Source organism: Bubalus kerabau, chromosome 10, assembly GCF_029407905.1.
Source record: "Bubalus kerabau isolate K-KA32 ecotype Philippines breed swamp buffalo chromosome 10, PCC_UOA_SB_1v2, whole genome shotgun sequence".
In the NCBI taxonomy this organism is placed as follows: Eukaryota; Metazoa; Chordata; class Mammalia; order Artiodactyla; family Bovidae; genus Bubalus; species Bubalus kerabau.
The window spans coordinates 63,677,527-63,699,732 of record NC_073633.1 but is presented as its reverse complement, the minus strand read 5'-3'; the positions used below and the strand labels follow the sequence as shown (position 1 = coordinate 63,699,732).

General features: G+C 37.3%; 1 protein-coding gene across 2 annotated transcripts in view; it reads right to left on the bottom strand.

Moving 5' to 3' along the window:
- DMXL2 (Dmx like 2) overlaps positions 1–22,206 on the bottom strand; it is a 171,168-nt gene that overhangs the window by 135,978 nt on the left and 12,984 nt on the right. For both annotated transcript variants that reach the window (XM_055537960.1, XM_055537961.1), the window contains exon 2: positions 1,804–1,929. In XM_055537960.1, the coding sequence (XP_055393935.1) occupies positions 1,804–1,929 (126 nt within the window). The remainder of the gene's footprint in view (positions 1–1,803; positions 1,930–22,206) is intronic.

Here is a 22,206-nt window from a genome sequence, read left to right as displayed (position 1 = left end):
GAAAGCCAGTTCCCAATCTATCCTCCTGTTGGCAAGAGAGAACCAATTGCAGGGGAAAGACCAAAAACCCTCTCTTCTCACACCTATCATGGGTCTATGAGTTAACCTATAAAGCTAAATTAGGCATTGGTTTTTAAGGTCAACCAAAAACATCCACTCTGATTTCAGGGCACTCTAATGCAAAAAAAAAAAAAAAAAAAAAAAAGTTATTTTAATTGTTATTTAATATCTAACACTCTTTTCAAGAAAAAGCTTTCCCTCCACAATGGTAGGAGGAGAGCTACTTAAAATGCCTGGCTAAGGTAACACTCAGGTGGAAGTGTTATGAATGATCACATTCAACATGTAGATGAATGAATGAACAAATGATTATCATGGCTTAATACAAAGTCCTAAACTGAGAGTAACCATCACAAGGACTGGGGATAAAGAAAATTTTAAAAGATGGCAATAAAAGACAATGAATCAGGGATGTCCCAACTTGGTCTTCTTTACCTCCAACCAGGTTGGAAAAAGTAAAAACACAGTTATGAAAACCAAGGTCTTCTATATGAAAAAAAAAAAAAAACTTTGCTCCCAGAGAATCTGCTTATTCTTATTATCACCAGCACATAAATAACTTTTTAAAATGCATCTCTGACAACTATCATAACAGCTCTAGGCAGGTTTAAAGCTACCACACTTGGCATAGGGAGATAAGCAATGAAAAATTAATGAGAAATCTGACACTGAGTGTTTTCTAAAAAGTACACAATACTTAAGGAGAACAAATGGGGGAAAAAAATCATAAAAGCAAGAAACAAGTGTCAGAAAACACCAGGAAATTCAGTGTTTTATACTATGTCAGTTTTTGTTTTTTTTACTGGACTGTCATATTTTTCATACAAATATTAAAGCTTGATACAAACAGGAAGGTAGGACAATGTGGGTACCCAGCAGGTGGGCAGGGGTAGAAATGGTATAATAACTGTAATTTATTGTTTGGCATAAATTTGCATTACTATGTAGCACCATAAATATTCTGATTAAATATATATTTGATAAAATTTGTTATTACTCAGTAAATACAAATTTCTAGAACACTAAAACTATTACAGGAAAAATATCATTCTTATATTCTCATAGAAACATTTAACTCTGCTACACAATACTGGCCTTAAAGAACTGCTAGAATATACAGCAAAAATGCTATATTTACTTTACATATAATCAAAATTTGATGTATATCATGTTTGAAATTTGGGGGGACAGCAACAAATGATGAAATCTGAATAATTTTAAAATAAATTCTCTGTTCAACATCTGAATGAATGAGCTTTAATATTCTTCAAACAACAAAGAGTTTCATTAATTAACAGAAACTTGACAAAGCATCAGTTATATGACAAATATTATACTAGATGTTAACAACTTGCTACATTTCTTGATAAAAATCTGACATTATTGTAATTTGAGAGAGATAAGGTATGCTAGGTATAGAAGATAAAGGTTTACTTTCCTGCTACTGGCATAATAGCTGCCAGAATTATCAACTGGAAGAATATCAATAGGTACAGGAATGTGAAGCCTGCAGATCTTTTAAGACAGTATATACAGGAAGAACAATTATCACTTATCAGCTTAACAGTTTTTTGTAATTTGTATACAACCTATCATTACCCTTTCCTACTAATAGCCATCTAAGCAAGGTATACTACATAATTAGAAATTGTAGGCAAGCCTTGTACAGAAGCATAAGAATATTCTCTGAGATAGTTAAATATATTAAAAGATGATATTTAATAAAGTAAATAAATCCCTTACTCTTCCATGTTGGTTAGAACACTCCACACAGCTGACTTGGATGTTTCCATGCTTAGCACCAGGGATGATCTGCACACATTCAAAGTCACTTGCCAAAATAACAATATCACAGCCTGATCCATACGCCTAAAAAGAAAAGTTTTATATTATGTAAAATATGTAACTTGTGAATTATTATTAGTTTATCTTAGTTTTTGTTGCTTTTGCAAAGGATACTATGACATAGCTTACAAATATAGTTAACGTAATATTAAAAATACCAATTTCCAAATCAGAACATTAAAAGTCACACCAAATGCATGACACACCATACATTATCATTCAATAACTGCTAACTAACAGGAAAAAAGGTTCTTCCAGGTCTTAAACATTACAGCCTCCATACCTCATTAATCCTTTTGTTTGGAATTTCTCTCTGATGCTCATCTCAGAGATGAGATGAGACCTTGAAAAATAAAACCTTCATCTGAGAGTAATAACGCATTGAAGGCTGCAGTTGTGTTCCCAGGGTTCAAACCAGGCTTCAGGAAGATCAAGATAGAAATCAGATGCATTTTCCAATACAATTCCACATGGCTTAAAGATCTAGTTAAATAGACATGAACCCCCGAGGCAGAATTACATGTACTACAGGCAAACACTAACCAAACTCAACTGCGTAAATAAATCCATGATGAAGCCTGCCTGCCCCCTCCCCTCAAGCACAATAGATAAAGAGAGAGAGAGAGACACACAGACGGGGAGGAGACCAACTCAAAGTGGCTACACACACACACATTTAAAGAAAATAAAAAACAAACCAGTATATAAAATGTGACAAATATTTGCTATGGGAAAAAAAAACACAAAGTCAAGTTCCTGGAAAATTCCCTTGTTCAACAGAACTATACTGAGCAAAACCATGTTATTTCTTCCTATTGCCACACTTCTTGATGTGTGCTATTCCTGTTTTGCAACTTTGTGAATTTTATGATGACACAAAGAGCAGAGGATGGGGACATTTTGTTGTTCTTGTTCCAAACTCAACTTACAAGTAAATATTCAAAACACCTAACAAGATAATTCTCAAATTAAAAAGCACCATAAATATAAGGTTTATGAGGTGTTTCCCCTGCCCCACTATTTCTACAGCCTTAAGCAATATGGTCACATCCTGCAAAATACAGATATCCAGTAGCCAGGGCTGACGTCTGTTAATATCTAAGCCAGTGAGGTCCACATACGGCTGTTAATGAAAAAGGGAACTGAAGGTAAAGACGAGAAAGACAGACACTATTTCTACCTGTTACCAAAACTTCCAATGTTACCAAATATCTTCAACTCCTGTGTTTATGTGTACCAAAAAGTTTCCCAAATGGAAAAACAAAAACAGAATTTTAAGCATAGGAAATATGGGGGGAAAAAATCACTCACAGGAGGAAATAACTACTTATACTCTCCCAGACAAGGCAGATTTGCTACACTATATATTCGAGAAAGCTAAACTGATTGGTAATAGTACAGGCAGAAAAGTCTTTACACTTACATTATTAAAATAACAAAAATAATCTTACCCTTAAACATTTCACAATTTCCAAAGTGCTTCATAGCATTACCTCAGCAAAGCAGATTGATGGTAAGAGCAAAACCTGACAGAGACTGGAATCACCATAAGCAGGGTTTTCAGTGTTTGTTCTGCAGTACTACTTGATCTTAAGCAAGTCACCAAAGTTCTCTGAGCTCTTCCTTGTGGAGAGGAAACAGTACTTACCTCACAGGATAATAGAATTAAAGTAGAAACTCTATCTACAGTGCTTAGCACACATCACTCATTAAAGAAACAAAACAGTGCATGATGTCCCAAGTTTGGGCTAGCAACTGGGAATACAAAAACCCAAGATGTGGTCCCAGGGAGTCTAACGGGGAGATCACCTAGTGAATCACCAATCACAATTAAAGGATGAACTGCCACAACAGAGAGAGATGTGTTAAGTTACTCGCAGAAGACAAAAGGCATTCAATAAACATTAGGTCACTCCCTCTTTCACCTTTGCAACAAACCTGAGAGGAAGAGACTATCATTATATAAATAAACATTCAAGTTCATTTATTTTCCCAAAATTATACAGTAAGTGGAAGATATTCAAATAATTCTTATGTTCTTTTCCCCTATATGACATATCAAAGAGACCTGAAATAGTTCAGATAAGTCTTCTCTGGAAGATGGGCCATCCCCAGCAACTGCTGCTCCGGACCTGGGCTCCTGCTGCTCAGTCACTGAAGAGGATTTTTACTTCTCCCTAGATGGCCATAACTGCCTGACCTTTACTACAGGACATGTACCATGCTCCTCAGCAGTCAAGAATCTTGCCATCTTTCTGAACTGCAATAGTTCTCAAACCTGGCTGCATCAAAACCACCTAGGGAACTTGTTAAACATACAAATTGCTTGGTCCCACCTAAGACTTACTAAATGAGAATCTTCATGGGTAAAAGAATTTGGCAATATCTATCAAAATTACATACAACATACTCTTTGATTAGACAAGTCCTTATTCTACTATAAGCATACTTACAAAGTTTGCCAAAATATATAGAGAAGGATATTCACTGCTTCATTATTTAAAGCAGCAAAAACTGAGAATAATCATACCACCTATCAGTAGGAACCAGTATTTTGGTCATTTGATGTGAACAGCTGACTCATTGGAAAAGTCCCTAATTCTAGGAAAGACTGAGGGCAGACAGAGAAGAAGACTGAGGGCATCAGAGGATGAGATGGTTGGACAACATCACTGAGGCAATGTACATGAGTTGAATTTGAGCAAACTCCAGGAGATGGTGAAGGACAGGGAAGACTAGCGTGCTGCAATCCATTGCATTGCAAAGAGATGGACATGACTGGGTGAGTGAACAACATCATCATCAGTAGAGAAGTGGTTAAATTAATGAATATCCATAGAGTAGAATACTATACCATCACCAAAAGTTTAGGGACTACTCGTCTAAAACAGTCAAATCCTTTATCAAACTAGTAATTAACCATCATAACAGAACTGTGGAACCACACCTAGGTAGTGCCTACTATTTTATATAATATCCATAGTCATGGCTAAAATGGAACCCATGAACTACTGCAGACAAAGAGGTGGAAAAGTGCAGAAGCTGAATACTATAATTCTTTACCTTTCTCCAAAGAGTCTAAAGTACACATAATCCCCAAGTATGCAAGGACAGAGGACTCATATCAGTCACTACTGAATTACATGCTTTCTAATTACATGAAGGCTCACAAGATTTTATATACATGTGTGTTTATCTGGTTGCTACTATACTGAAAGGTCCATCAGAGCAAGGATCAGCTTCTTGCTTACCACGGTAGTCCCAGCACCCAGCACATAAGCAGCCCTCAATAGATACAGATACCTGTATAACAAATAAATGATTCAAAATCATCCTATTTGCTTATCCTATGGATAAGCAAATACTAACACAACTCCAGAGAGTACAGGATGTGGGCTCCTTTGTACTAGGTAAATAAATCTCTCTGACTTGGCCAAACATAAACTAGCTACTCCACATTTCTGGGTCCAGATGTCTATGTACCTGGAAATTAGGTTAAAGAATACGGAGTTCAGACAGTTGATATAAACAAATAATTGGGCCAAGTTTATGATGGTAGCTATACAAAGAAAGAGATATTTTGGCTCATCTTCTGATGTAATAGCATCATGGATTTAGAAGACCCACCATAAGGGAATCTATCAAAGCCTTCCTTAATTATTTACCATTTATTGAATACCCTCTATGATCAGGCAGTCTGCTAGGGGCTCATATGAACATTATATCTTCACAGGCCTCCTTTCAAAGATGGAGAAACCAAGGCCCGGAAAGGATAAGTGACTCTCCCAAGTTCACAGAGTGAGGATTCATTTGAGTCATAATAAAGCTCCTTCTCTTTCCACTGCATCACCCCAACTCTCTTCCATTAAGATGTCTTAAAGGCCTATGTACATCTTTGTGAAAAGTGAAAGTTGCTCAGTCAAACCCCATGGACTGTATAGAATTCTCCAGTCCAGAATACCGGAGTAGGTAGCCTTTCCCTTCTCCAGGGAATCTTCCCAATCCAGGGATTGAACCCAGGTCTCCCGCATTGCGGGCAGATTCTTTACCAGCTGAGCCACAAGGGATTGCAATCCCAAGTATAATTTCCCATAGCACCTAGCTCAGACCAGCAACTAAGAAGGTTTCTACAAAACCTATAATTACTCAAGAGATTTCCATTCTTTCAATTTTAGGTCAAATGCAATTTTTTCCATTCTTCTTTATCAGAATTCAGTTTTACCAGAGGAAGAATTTATAGTGCAGGAAGAAAAGCAAGTGCTCACTGGGACTACAAGCAAATACTAATCCAACTCCAGAGAGTACAGGATGTGGGCTCCTTTGTACTAGGTAAATAAATCTTTCTGAACTAGCTACTCCACATGTGGTACAGAGATCACAGGATCATTATAGGGAAGCAGGAAAATGGGCACTAAAATGGAATCGCTTAACTAAGTTCATCTTCCCTTGGGTTCCTGGGAGAACCATTCCTCTGCCGTAGTACCATATACCAGTACGTATAACAGTATGACCTATAAAATATTTTATCCTTAAGTCAAGGATATGATTTGTCCAAACACAAAGATGAAGTCCAAGAAAAGAGGAAGAGTCTTAAAAAGCATCTTTTCCTTCTATTCATGGAAGGAGTTTCTTTTATGGGAGGACTGAACTGTCCTTATGATGATAAAGAATAACTACTATAACTAAGAGATAATTGTATAGCCCAAGTTCTTAAGGCAACGACGTGCTCTAAAAGTATCAATCCTCACTTCTTTTAACCTTACTTTTGGAGACCAAATCCATCCCATGAGGAAAGAGAAAAGCAGTCTCCTCTTTGAGCACTGAAACTAACTTTCCAAGTTTTCAACCTGAGTCTACTGTGTGTGAGTCATAGTTGATCTGGAGAGGTCTCTGAAATCCTGCAAATAATATTTAAAGTCAAGTGAATGTGCTGATTTTCCCAGGGACCATAAATCTCCTTTGTCTTAAAGAATCTCTTCCTTAGACAAAGTGTTATATTCCCCAAAATTATTACATGGAAGCTAAAAACTTGTGTATTTGTTATTACCAAGATTCTATGTTTTTAGTTGTGATACCCAAAATTTCATTAGGAGTCCTGTCAATTAGTTGAGGCTGAAAAACAAAGCAACTCTCTACTTTATTAAAATGTTACACATGAAAAAAATGTCTCATTTTCTAATGCCATAAAATTCTCTGAATTAACACACCATCATGATCATAATATACTGCTGCTTCCTCTAGTGGGTTCAGTGTCCTTCTCAACAATGATTAAGTGTATCTGAATAGGCGTAACAGAGTCTGCTCTAACCTTAGTTTTACAGATGCTCATCGCTGTGACTATATTATTTTTAAAAATACAAATAACTAATATTCATAACTCAAACACAGTTCTAATTTCTCAGATTTCCCTTCAGTCTTAGCTAAATTAAACTGTAAAGGAATGGGATCTTAGCTGCCTGACCAGGGTTGGATGAACCCAGGCCCTCAGCAGTGAAAGCACTGAGTACTAACCACTGGACCAGCAGGGAATTCCCAATTTTCTTTAAAATCTTACACAAACATGACCTTTACTAAAAGAAAACAGAGTACAAGTATATTAAACTGGCATTTTCTATGGAGTAGCTGGATGTTTTAACATCCTGGTAGTTACAGGGTCAAAGTTTAAGATCACTGACAACTGCTGACAGATGGGTCTATATTTTAAAAAGAATAGCACTGATCAATCAAGAGGCACTAAGCATGTTGAAAGGTTTCACTAATAAAGTGTTATAGTCTAATTTAACAAGAAAACTCCACAGTGTTACTGTTAGACTACCACCTCTCCTTAGAGTTTTGATTCATATAAATACAGGGCACCCATATTTAAAGCTAGAAAAATAAATACAAGAAAAATCGGCCATTTATTGAAAGCCTGCTGGGTAACAAGTACTGTACTAGGCATTCCATATTCCTAGTCTTTCTTTCAAGACTGCAGTAAATCTACAAGTTAGTTATTAACCCCACTTTGCTATAAGGAAATGGAAGTTCACACAATTTAATCAAAATTTTAAGTCACAAGGCAAAATTTTAAGTCACAAGGCACACACAGTGGCATATAAATTTGGATCTTATTGCACTTTTATTTATACACTGGTAACAATAAGCCCTATGGACTGGCCAGCACGTATAAAAACTGAGAATTACCTTTCAACCTCATCAAATCTGTACTCTAAAGCTTAAAAGTAATTTGCCTCATCAGTTCAGTTCAGTTGCTCCGTCGTATCCGACTCTTTGCAACCCCATGGACTGCAGCACGCCAGGCCTCCCTGTTCATCACCAACTCTAGTTTACCCAAACTCATATCCACTGAGTTGGTGATGCCATCCAACCATCTCATCCTCTGTCCTCCCCTTCTCCTCCTGCTTTCAGTCTTTCCCAGCATCAGGGTCTTTTCCAATGAGTCAGCTCTTTGCATCAGGTGGCCAAAGTATTGGAGTTTCAGCTTCAACATTAGTCCTTCCAATGAATATTCAGGACTGATTTCCTTTAGGATGGACTGGTTGGATCTCCTTGCTGTCCAATTGACTCTCAAGAGTCTTCTCCAACAACATAGTTCAAAAGCATCAATTCTTTGAAGCTCAGCTTTCTTTATAATCCAACTCTCACATCCATACATGACTACTGGAAAAACCATAGCTTTGACTAGATGGACCTTTGTTGGCAAAATAATGTCTCTGCTTTTTAATATGCTGTCTAGGTTGGTCGTAACTTTTCTTCCAAGGAGTAAGTGTCTTTTAATTTCATGGCTGCAGTCACCATCTGCAGTGATTTTGGAGCCCAAAAAATTAAACTCTGCCACCATTTCCACTGTTTCTCCATCTATTTGCCTCATAGAGAATACTGAAGTAAAATACTACTTTTTAAAACTTCTACATCTAAAGAAATAGAATGAACTTTTTGGACATTAAATTATTAGAAATAGAGAAAATAAGTATCCAATATCTTGCTTCTTAATTTGTTCTTAATATGTTTTCCATGTGAAAGAATTTTAAGGTTAAGTATATTATATAGCAATATTAATATGTAATGTTTATGACAACTTTCAATTATTTTGTAACTACTGGGGATTTCCAGAAAATCATTTAACTTAAATGTTGATATTCTGAGGGAGACAGTCCTGATAGTATTCATAAAAATATTTCCCAGCTAATATGATTAAACTATTAAATTGTAATTAAACTTCCAATCCTACAATATGATGGAAAGAGTACATTCCTGAGAACCTAGGGGTGCTAACACTGACTGTAACAATGGAAAAATCATAGTCTCTCTGTACATGGTTCCTCAATCAGCCAAATAAAAGACTGTGACTAGATCACTTCTGAGACTCCTTTCACCTTTAAACTGTGGTTCTGTTAAGTGTACACAAATGTGCTTCCAAATATCTTGATAAAAAGATCACGTAATCCAGTGTACACTATTTTACACAGAACCCTAAATATTTTATACCTTATGACTCTTTCCCCTACTCAAAGCTGACAGGAGACAAGGATGGGTCCAGAATAATGACCAGTGGCTAACAGATGGAAAGGATGAGCTATGCCAAAGTCTAGTCTGAGGAATTTAAGCCAAAGAAACCAGAATCAACAAGAATTGATGTGAAAAGTCATACATATTCAGGGATAAGGCAGCCATTAAGACCCATGTGCACTGTGAAATTGAAATCACCAGTTTGAGAAGCAAATGGATGAGATATCAAGGAATAAGAAAGAACTCATAAGAAAACATGTATCCAAACTATCTAAGAAGGGGCAGTTTGATCTTACCAGTTTTTTAGTTCAAACCACCCTGAAGCTCAGTTGCCCTCCTTGATGATTCAATGTGTATACAGAAATAAACCTTGCTTTTACTTCAGTTCCTCTGTCCCTTGCCCTGAGTGGAACCTCAACTGGTACAAAGACTGGGGACATGCAGAGCAGGGCTTCAAGGAAAATGTGGACTTGTCCAAGATATTGCAGCAGTAGCAATAAGGACATGCTAGGATAGAAAGCTAGCAAAAAAAATGCATAACAGAGATACAGTTACTAAAGTAGTCATCTGTGATCCCTTGGAACCTGTATGTATCTGGAGAAAGGCTTTGGAGCACTAAATAGCCAAGTGTACTTTTTTTCACCTTCGAAGAATAAACAGCAAAAACCAATGATCAAGAATATGGTGCACCACTCAACTCTCATACATCACTGCAGTATAAAAACATGTGACTTTTCTGGAAAACAATTTGGTAATATGAATTAAGAGACTCTAAAGAGATTTAAGTACTTTGATTCTATTTCTAGGACTCTATCCTGAAAGACATTCAGACATGCAAACAAACATTACAACTAGTACCAAGATGTTTACTGCAGTATTATTTAAAGTCAAAAAAAAAAAAAAAAAGGGCTCTGTGATGACCTACAGGAGTCGGGTGGGATGGGGGGATGGGGAGGTGGGAAGGAGGCTCAGGAGGGAGGGGACATATGCATCCATATAGCTGATTCACGTTGCTGTGCATCAGAAACTAACAACACTGTAAAGCAATTACATTCCAATAAAGAATTTCACACACAAAAAAATTTTAAATGGAAACCTAAACATCCCATAATAGAAAAATTATGCTTTATCATGTCAAGTGTGTTGTCTACCATACTCACAGACCTTTCAAAGCAAAATTGCCCCACCCACAGTCCTTCTGAGAGGGCAGCCATGACAGACACTCACTGCATACAACTGCTTGGACCACCCAGGGTTTGACACTGATTCTGAAGACCAAGAATTTAATACTAAAAATTATATTCTAGCAGGCAATCCATGATGTGGCCTGGTTTAAAAAGGTGACCTGGGTCAGATTCCAATTTCCAGATATTCAAGGAAATACTAAGAAATGTAGCAGGCAGTAATAGGCAGTAAACCCAACAGGACTTTTGTACACAAACACCAGGGCAGTCCCTGGGATCCTCATATAAGCCAGGTTTAATGGATCCAACAGAGAGCGAGACTGAGATATTATGAGAGCCACACAGCCCAACAGAGACAACGGAACCAAGCTCCAGAGATGACCAGCTTCCTGATTTCCGAGGCCGAGCTGTACCATGTACGCCTTGTGTTACAAGATTCTTGGAAGAGTTTTCTTGTTGACTGAAAAAAAACAAAATACACAACCTAAAAATTCAGAATTATATTTTATTTGATGGACTTTCTGAGGACCTCAAGGCTGGGAGGCAGCCTCTCAGATAGCTCTGAGGGACTACTCTGAAGTAGTAAGGGAGAAATTAGGATATATAGGAGTTTTGCAACAAAGACCAGGTAGTCAGAACATTAAAAGATCACTGTTAACTGAAGAAAACCAGACATTACCAAGTTAATGAATTGAGCATTTTTCTATGTACAGGAAAATGAAAGAGGGGGCTCACTGAAAGCATAGCTTGATATGCACCTTAGCTACCTAGGACCAGTGTCCCCTTCTTTCCCATCCTGAGTCCCCTGGCGGCTCACCTTTGGGGGTGGCTGCAGTGGCTGAGGATTGGCTGCAGGCAGCCCAGTCATCTCTGCCCTGTGTTCCAAGCTGCAACATCCTTTGTTTACTGATAAGGCAGGCAACAGTTTTCATTCAGTCAGTCTTCTAACTCTTCTTCTATATTCTTACAATTCCCCATTACTTAGGTAATTTGTATCTTGACTTGTTCCATTTAACTCTGAACAAGTATTTACAGCAAGATGACTGTTGGGGATTCAAGTCAACAAATGTCTACTGAGCAGTTAGTGTGGACCAGGCACTCAGGGCATAACGCGATAGAAAACAGGCAGGGTCTCTCTATCATATGAAGTTTACATTTTGCCAGGGAAAGGGAGAGGCGGATAAGTTTTTGTTTATATATTTCTTAATTTACAAAGAAGGCTTCAGATTCTCATTAAAATCATGGACAAAAAAACAAAGTACATCTATATTCACTTACTCAGAAAACTCCACTAAGCCAATTTTTTTTTAATTTAGAGGTTTACATAAAACAGACATCACAAAAAATAAACTTAAAATGAACATGTGTGTAACCATCGCTTTAAAAAGACAGTATTTCCAGCAGTCCAAAAGACCACACGTCCCTTCAAAAGTACACTTCTCTCCTGCAAGCAGAGTAGTATTACCCTGACTTTTTTGGGAAACCACTTCCTTGCTTTGCTCTGTAGTTTTTCTACTTGTGCATGCATGCCTAAATAATTTGGTTTAGTTTTGCCAGTTCTCTTTGTGTACATGAAAGCATAATGCATATATTCTTTTATCTTGCTCTTTTCAGGAATATCTGGTCAGAGGTAAATTCATGATACATGATACATGTAGCTGTGATTCATTCACTTTCATTACTTATTACTATTACCTTATTAATATTACCTTTTATGTACCACAATGCATCCATTCTAAGTCCCTGAACAGCTTGCATATTAAAAACCATGCTGCTGTAAAAAACAAATAAACCAGAATGCTGCTCTGAACATTCTTGTAGCAATATGCTGCTAAGTCACTTCAGTCATGTCCTACTCTGTGCGACCCCATAGACAGCAGCCCACCAGGCTCCCCCGTCCCTGGGATTCTCCAGGCAAGAACACTGGAGTGGGTTGCCATTTCCTTCTCCAATGCATGAAAGTGAAAAGTGAAAGAGTCGCTCAGTCGTGTCCAGCTCTTTGTGACCCCATGGACTGCAGCCTACCAGGCTCCTCCATCCATGGGATTTTCCAGGCAAGAGTACTTGTAGCAATATACTGCATATTAAATGTTTTTCTCTAGAATATATATACAGAAGAGGAACTGATAGATCATAGAGTATATGTATCTTAGATTTTGGTATATAATGATAAAACATTTTCCAAAGTAGCTGTATGAAATAATATTCTCACTATCGAAGTATAAGAATTTCCATTTCTGGATATTCTGGCCATCACCAGACACGTCAAATTAATCTTTTGCAAATGTGGTAGGTTTGCAATGGTGTTTCATGATTTCAACTTGAATTTCTGATTACTATGGAGGAAAATTCCCTTTTCGTATGCTTGTAATTCATCTAGATTTTCTCTTTTTTTGTGAAATACCTGGTCACGACTTTTATCTACTTTCTAAAAAGTTCTCGGTTCTTTTCTTACTGATTTGTAGGTATTTTTATATTCTGGATACTAAACCTTTGTTAAATATATGTGATGCAATTATCTTTTCCAAATTCATGGGCTACATTTTCAGATCCTCAAAATTAGATTCCAGTTATGGATTTGGGGCAGAAACGGCACAGAAATGTGGCCACTGTCTCACAGCATTTTACTAAGAAGCACATTTATCTATCTGTCCCATCTCCGGTGATGTTAACTTCAATCAGTTGATAAAGGCAGTATCTGCAAAGTTTCTCCTCTATAAAAGTATTAATTTTCCTTTGTAATTAATAAGTATCTTGCAGGAAGATATTCCTGCAAGCATCCCTTTGATGATTCTTACCTAGTCAGTTATTACTATTAAATATGATGGCTGTCTAATGGTAATTTTCTAATTCCATCATTGCATTATTAGTTGACTTTCTTCTATAAGGAAGAGTTTTCTTTTTTTGGCTGAGCAGCTTATTGGATTTTAGTTCCCTGACTAGGCATCGAACCTAGGCACTTGGCAGTGACAGCATGGAGTCTTTACTGAATCGCTAGGGAAGTCCTCTTATTTTTTTTTAATTGAAGCGCAGTTAAAGTGTAGCTGATTTACAACACTGTGTTAGTTTTAGGTGTACAGCAAAGTGATTGTTATACATACATATATTCTTCTTCATATTCTTTTCCACTAAAGTTTATTACAAGATATTGAATATAGTTACCTGTGCTATACAGTAGGAAATTGCTATTTACCTGTTTCATATATAGTAATGTGTATATGTTAATTCCAAATTCCTAATTTATCCCTTCCCTTTGAGTTTTCTTAATGATTTTTGCACTTTAAGATCATGGATTCTTACCTTATTCAAAGGGTGATAATCTACTACCATCACTTATTTTCATATTCCAGTTGTCCCAGACTTGGCCAGTAGGAATCCTTCAAGCTAGCCCTGCATTCTTTTCACATATTCTCGCCATTCTTTGAACAATTCCTTACTTTCTGGCATAAGAGATTCCAGGTTCCATCTAGGCTTATCGTCCAACCTAGAATCAGATGTTTCTCCAATGCTGTTTCCTTTTAGTGGAAAATGGCATTTGAAAACCAAGATCTTGATGCCAGTCATTTCTGCTACTGGAGTACCAACTGCATCCAGGCCCCTCTCAGCTGACCGACTAGGAAACAGACATGTCTGTGTGCACACATGCTTACATTCATAAACGCATGTGTGTATGTATGTGGACACCAACATACATCTTCAACTCTCCATTGAAAGGTTTAGAAGCAATGACTTCCAGGACATACATACATTCCCACCATATCTATATGTCTCTATATCTATACATCATTGCTCTCTCTCTCTCTCGCTCTCCAAATATATATAAATACATACACAAATTTACACATTATAAACACATAACATATACATATATGGATATACATATATACATATGAGGTCCCACTGACACTTCTAATCAGATTATATCCACCACAGGTTTCATTCCAGCTTTCCTACATTACATATTTTTAACTCCCTTCTTCAATAATGAGAAACCTGTTTCATATCAAAAAATAAATTTATATACAATGTGGTATATTTAGTGTTCTGTTTAAGAAATATTTTGAAGCCTGAAGGTCATGAATAAAGAAAATAAACCCTTCTAAAAGCTTTATTGTTCTGTCTTTCAAACTAGATCTGTAACCTACCTGGAGTTCACTTTTGTGTATGGGGTGACATAGAAGCCAAGTTTCTTTTTTTTTTTCCTATATAAATAAGAAAATGTCCCAGTACTACTGACTAAGACAATCAACCATTCTATACTACTGTACCATGTCATCTTTGACATAAATCAAGCATCAATTGGGAATTCCCTGGTGGTCCACTGGTTAAGACTGAGCTTCCAATGCACGGGGGCACAGGTTTGATTCCCAATAGGGAAACTAAGATCCCACATGTCACACAGCATGGTCCAAAAAAAAAAAAAAAAAAAGCATCAAGGAATGTGTGAGTCTGTTTCTGGTGCTCTGTTTTGTTACTTTGGTATATTTTTAGGCCACCAACACCACACTACCTTAATGACTACAACTTTATAAATCTTGGGCTGGCAGAAGTCCTCTCATCTTAAGAAAAAGACTTTTCTATTCTCGGCCCTATCTATTTTCATCAAATTTAGAATCATTCCATCACATCTCACAAATCCTCTTAAATTTTTGGCTGGGAATACATCAAAGTTATAAATAAGCTTGGAAATAATCGATACTTTTACAGTACTGATTCTCCCAGTCCATACATATGGTATCTACCTCCTGTTGTTTAGGTTTCTCAATAAAGTCTTATTAAATTCTGCCCACAGAAATCTTCTACATGTATTATTAGATTTATTGCTGATTCTTGATATTTTCTGATTATATGAAAAACAGTATCATAGTTTCAGGTCCAAGTAAGGATGACAATATGTCTCTGCCACTGAATGTAGCTATTAAAACATGGAGAAAATGCATGGAATAAGTATTTTAAAACTCTGAAAAGTAAATGATAACAGGTGAACTAGGAAAGAACAAAATTTGAAATTTACTGTACTAGCAGAGAGTTTAAAGTTAGGATGATGAAACTGAAGCCTATTATACAGAGTGAAGTAAGCCAGAAAGAAAAACACCAATACAGTAAGTATACTAATGCATATATATGGAATTTAGAAAGATGGTAACGATAACTCTGTATGCGAGACAGCAAAAGAGACACAGATGTATAGAACTGTCTTTTGGACTCTGTGGGAGAGGGCGAGAGTGGGATGATTTGGGAGAATGGCACTGAAACATGTATAATATCATATGTGAAACAAATCACCAGTCCAGGTTCGATGCAGGATGCTCGGGGCTGGTGCACTGGGATGACCCAGAGGGATGGTACGGACAGCGAGGTGGGAGGGGGGTTCAGGATGGGGAACACGTGTACACCCGTGGTGGATTCATGTTGATATATGGCAAAACCAATACAATATTGTAAAGTGATTAGCCTCCAATTAAAATAAATAAATTTGTATTAAAAATAATAAATAAAAAATAAAGTTAGGATGAAACCAGAACACACGAAAAAATAGCTCCAGGAGCAGCAATTTACTTTGGGCTCAAGAAGTAGGAAAAGAGACTCTCAATTTTCCAAGAGAGGGAGAGAAAATTCCCCATTTATTCTGTTCTTTTCTCCATTTTCTCATTTGTCAGCCCCAAGCAATCTCAGAGCTCCAACAGGAGGAGCTATAATCCCACAAGACTCGGGGAAATCCCTGGTACTTTCCTTTCTCTGCCCTACTGCTGCTTGGCACTGAACACAAACACAGTCATAGGAAGCACAGAGCAGGGTAACTGAACTCTCAACTTTCCAGCCAGAGAACCACCAAGGGGAGCCCCGGGGAACCAGAAAGTATCAGAGAAATCACAAAAAGGGAAGAACTCGAAGAACAATCCAATGCTTATTTTTATAAATTTCTGGGCTCATCCCTGGGCAGCACATGCATAGATCATACCTAAAACAGCAGAATAAACACCCTGGGGATCTGAACTACTGGCAAGACCACGGCCCAGGTCTTACTGTATACTGGCCACTTGTTGCATATACACAGGTTATCTTCAAACAGCACTGCAAGGCCCTTGAAAATGGAACTCACACTGAAACTACAACCTATAGGAGGCCGGTCAGACCTTTTGGCATGAACCCAAATAAGCTGCCTGCCTGCTGAATTAACATCCTCCACAGAATTTACACAAAACCTAAATACTGTGTCTCATAACACAATATTTTAAACGGCCCAGGTTCAATGCAAAATTCCTCAGCATACAAACAGCTGTGAAAATCTCATATGGGAAAAGACAATCAACAGACACAGATTTTGAAACTGTCACACATAGATGTTGAAATGGCTACTATAAAAATGCTCATAGAAATATGAATATCCTCAGACAAGTAATATAAGCTTCCATCTTAATTAGTAGAAGAAGAGCAAAACAAATTCCAGGCATGCAGTAGTCAGGAAATAATAAAGATAAAAGGAAAAATCGATGAACAGGAAATTGTTGTCCTGTGACAACAGGAAAACAATATGAACAAAATAAAAATCTAGTTCTTTGAAAGGATCATGAGAGACTATTACAAACAACTATATGCCAATAAAATGGACAACCTGGAAGAAATGGACAGATTTTCAGAAAAGTTCAACCTTCCAAGACTGAACCAGGAAGAAATAGAAATTATGAATAAGCCAATTACAAGCACTGAAATCAAAACAGTGATCAAAAATCTTCCAAAAAACAAAAGCTCATGGCCAGATGGCCTCACAGGTGAATTCTATCAAACATTTAAAGAGCTAATGCCTATTTTTCTGAAACTCTTTCAAAAACTTGTAGAAGAAATTTCAACTCATTCTACAAGGCCACCATCAACCTGATACCAAAATCAGACAAAGACATCACACACAAAAAAGAAAATCCAAGTCAATATCACTGATGAACATACATGTAAAAATCCTCAATAAAACACTAGCATACAAAATTCAGAAAGTTATTAAAAAGACCATACACTATGATCAGGCTTCCCTCATAGCTCAGTTGGTAAAGCATCCACCTGCGATGCAGGAGACCCCAGTACAATTCCTGGGTTGGGAAGATCTGCTGGAGAAGGGAAAGGCTACCTACTCCAGTATTCTGGCCTGGAGAATTCCATGGACTGTACAGTCCATGGGGTTGCAGAGTCGGACACGACTGGGTGACTTTCTTCTACACTATGATCAAGTTTGGTTTATCCCTGGAATGCAAGGATTCTTCAATATAAGCAAATCAATGTGATACACCATATTAACAAACTGAAAGATAAAAACCATATGATAATCAATAGATGCAGAAAAAGCTTTTAACAAAATTCAGCATCCATTATGATAAAAACTCTTTAAAAAAATGGGCAGAGAAGCAATTTACCTCAACATAATAAAGGCCATATATGATAAATCCACAGCAAACATTATTCTCAATGGTGAAAAACTGAAAGCATTCCTTCTGAGATCAGGAACAAGACAAGGGTACCCATTCCTGCCACTATTATTTAACACAGTTTTGGAGGTCCTAGCTATGGCAATCAGAGAAGAAAAAGAAATAAAAGGAATTCACACTGGAAAAGAAAAAGTAAAAACACTGTTTGCAGATGACATGATATTATACATAGAAAATCCTAAAGATACTACTAGAGCTAATCAGTGAATACAGTAAAGTCACAGAAATCAAAATCAGTACACAGAAATCACTTGCATCCTACACATTAACAGCAAAAAATCAGAAAGAGAAATTAAGGACTCAATCCCATTTACTACTGCAACAAAAAGAATAAAATGCCTAGGAATAAATCTACCTGAGGAGACAAAAGAGCTGCATACAGAAAAGTGTAAGACACTGATTAAAGAAATCAAAGACAACATAAAGAGATGGAGAGACAGTCCATGTTCCTGGGTTGGAAGAATCAATATTGTGAAAATGGCTATACTACCAAATGCAATCTACAGATTCAATGCAATCCCTATCAAATTACCAGTGTCACTTTTCACAGAACTAGAAGCAAAAATTTCACAACTTGTAAATACAAAATACAAAAGACCCCATATAGTCAAAGCGATCTTGAGAAAGAAGAATGGAGCTGGAGGAATCAACCTTCCTGACTTCAGACTATATTACAAAGCTACAGTCATCAAGACAGTATGGTACTAGTATGAAAACAGAAATATAGACCAATGATACAAGACAGAAAGCCGAGCAAGAAACCCACACACCTATGGGCACCTTATGTTTGACAAAGGAGGCAAGAATATACAATGGGAAGAAGACAGTATCTTCAATAAGAAATGCTGGGAAAACTGGACAGCTACGTGTAAAAGAATGAAATTAAAACACTTCCTAACACAATACACAAAGATAAAGTCAAAATGGATTAAAGACCTAAATGTAAGGCCAAAACTACATAAAAGTCTTAAAGGAAAACATAGGCAGAACACTCCATGACATAAATCACAGCAAGATCCTCTATGACCCACCTCCTAGTGTAATGAAATAAAATCAAAAATAAAGAAGTGGAACCTAATTAAACTTAAGAGCTTTTGCACAGCAAAGGCAATTATAAACAAGGCGAACAGACAACCCTCAGAATAGGAGAAAATAAAAGCAAATGAAACAACTGACAAAGGATTAATTTCCAAAAATATACAAGCAGCTCTTACAACTCAACACCAGAAAAAACAATCAAATCCAAAAGTGGGCAAAAGACCTAAACAGACATTTTTCCAAAGAAGACATACAGATGGCTAATAAACACATGAAAAGATGCTCAACCTCACTCATTAGAGAAATGCAAATCAAAACTACAATGAGCTATCACCTCACACCCAGTCAGAATGGCCATTATCAAAAAGAGAAAGAGAAAAAAAATCTACAAACAATAAATGCTGGAGAGGGTGTGGAGAAAGGAGAACCCTCTTACACTGTTGGTGGGAATGTATATTGATACAGTCACTACAAACATTATGGAAAACAGAACATTATGTAGATTCCTTAAAAAACTAGGAATAACACTGGTTACCGAAACCAGAGATCAAATTGCCAACATCCGCTGGATCATGGAACAAGCAAGAGAGTTCCAGAAAAACATCTATTTCTGCTTTATTGACTATGCCAAAGCCTTTGACTGTGTGGATCACAATAAACTGTGGAAAATTCTTCAAGAGATGGGAATACCAGACCACCTGATCTGCCTCTTGAGAAATCTGTATGCAGGTCAGGAAGCAACAGTTAGAACTGGACATGGAACAACAGACTGGTTCCAAATAGGAAAAGGAGTACGTCAAGGCTGTATACTGTCACCCTGCTTATTTAACTTATATGCAGAGTACATCATGAGAAACGCTGGACTGGAAGAAGCACAAGCTGGAATCTAGATTGCCGGGAGAAATATCAATAACCTCAGATATGCAGATGACACCACCCTTATGGCAGAAAGTGAAGAGGAACTCAAAAGCCTCTTGATGAAAGTGAAAGTGGAGAGTGAAAAAGTTTGCTTAAAGCTCAACATTCAGAAAACGAAGATCATGGCATCCGGTCCCATCACTTCAGGGGAAATAGATGGGGAAACAGTGGCAACAGTGTCAGACTTTATTTTTCTGGGCTCCAAAATCACCGCAGATGGTGACTGCAGCCATGAAATTAAAAGACGCTTACTCCTTGGAAGGAAAGTTATGACCAACCTAGATAGCATATTGAAAAGCAGAGACATTACTGTGCCAACAAAGGTCCGTCTAGTCAAGGCTATGGTTTTTCCTGTGGTCATGTATGGATGTGAGAGTTGGACTGTGAGGAAGACTGAGCCCCGAAGAATTGATGTTTTTGAACTGTGGTGATGGAGAAGACTCCTGAGAGTCCCTTGGACTGCAAGGAGATCCAACCAGTCCATTCTGAAGGAGATCAGCCCTGGGATTTCTTTGGAAGGAATGATGCTAAAGCTGAAACTCCAGTACTTTGGCCACCTCAAGTGAAGAGTTGACTCCTTGGAAAAGACTCTGATGCTGGGAGGGATTGGGGGCAGGAGGAGAGGGGGACGACAGAGGATGAGACGGCTGGATGGCATCACTGACTCGATGGATGTGAGTCTGAGTGAACTCCGGGAGTTGGTGATGGACAGGGAGGCCTGGCGTGCTGTGATTCATGGGGTCACAAAGAGTCGGACACGACTGAGCGACTGAACTGAACTGATGACCCAACAATCCCACTACTGGGCATATACCCTAAGAAAACCATAATTGAAAAAGACACACGTTCCCCAATGTTCACTGCAGCACTATTTACAATAGCCAGGACACAGAAGCAACCCATATGTCCATCAACAGATGACTGGATAAAGAAGCTGTGGTATATACATACAATGGAATTTTACTCAGCCATAAAAATGAATGCATTTGAGTCAGTGCTAATGATACGGATGAACCTTGAGCCTATTATATAGAGTGAAGTAAGTCAGAAAGAGAAAAACAAATATCGTATTTTAATGCATATCTATGTAATCTAGAAAGACAGTACTGATGAACTTATTTGCAGGGCAGCAATGGAGATGCAGACATAGAGAACAGACTTGTGGACACAGGACCAGGGGGACAGATGGAGAAGACAGCACAGAAACACATACAGTACCGTATGGAAAACAGACGGTCAACAGGAACTCGCTGTATGATTCAGGGAACTCAGATGAGGCTCTCTGACAACCCAGAGGGATGAGGTAGGAAGAGGGAGGGAGATTCGAGGAGGAGGGGACATATGTATACCTATGTTGATTCATGCTGATGTATGACAGAAATCAACACAATATTGTAAAGCAATTATCCTTCAATTTAAAATAAATTATTTTTTAAAATACAGTTCTTTGAAAAAGTTCAATTAAACTTATAAACCTCTAGAAGTATACACAGAAAAGGAGAAGACACAAGTTACAAATATCAAGAAAAGAAAGAATATCAGTACTAATCTTGCAAATAATAAAAAGATAAGATACTGTAAACAACTCCACACACATAAATCTAACAGTGAAACAGAAGAAAAAGACTAATTCCTCCAAAATGAGAAACTACAAAAACACACCCCAGATGAATTAATTACCTTAATAGTTCTTTAACTGTTAAAGAACTTACAGAATGATATCAATTCTACCTGATCCCTGGTAGAAAACAGAAAAGGAAGAAACACTTACAAACTCATTTTACAAAACCAGCATTACAATGATACCAAAACTAAACAAAAACAATATGAGGGGAAAAGACAATGGGTATGTTCAAGAATGAACACAGATGCAAAAACACTCAACAGAATATTAGCAAATCAAATCCAGTCCTATATAAAAAAGATAATACACACCATAACCAAGTGGGATTTATACCAGCAATACAAGGCTAATTCATTTTGCAAAATATCACAATGTAACTTATCACAATAACAGCTTAAATAAAGCATTACATGACCATATCAACGAAAAAAAATTGACGATATTCAAGATGTCTTCATGATATAAACTTTCAGCAAAAAAAGGAACTTTTTTTCAATCCTATAATGCACATACAAAAAACAAAATCTAGGACTAGCCAGTGCAGTAAGTA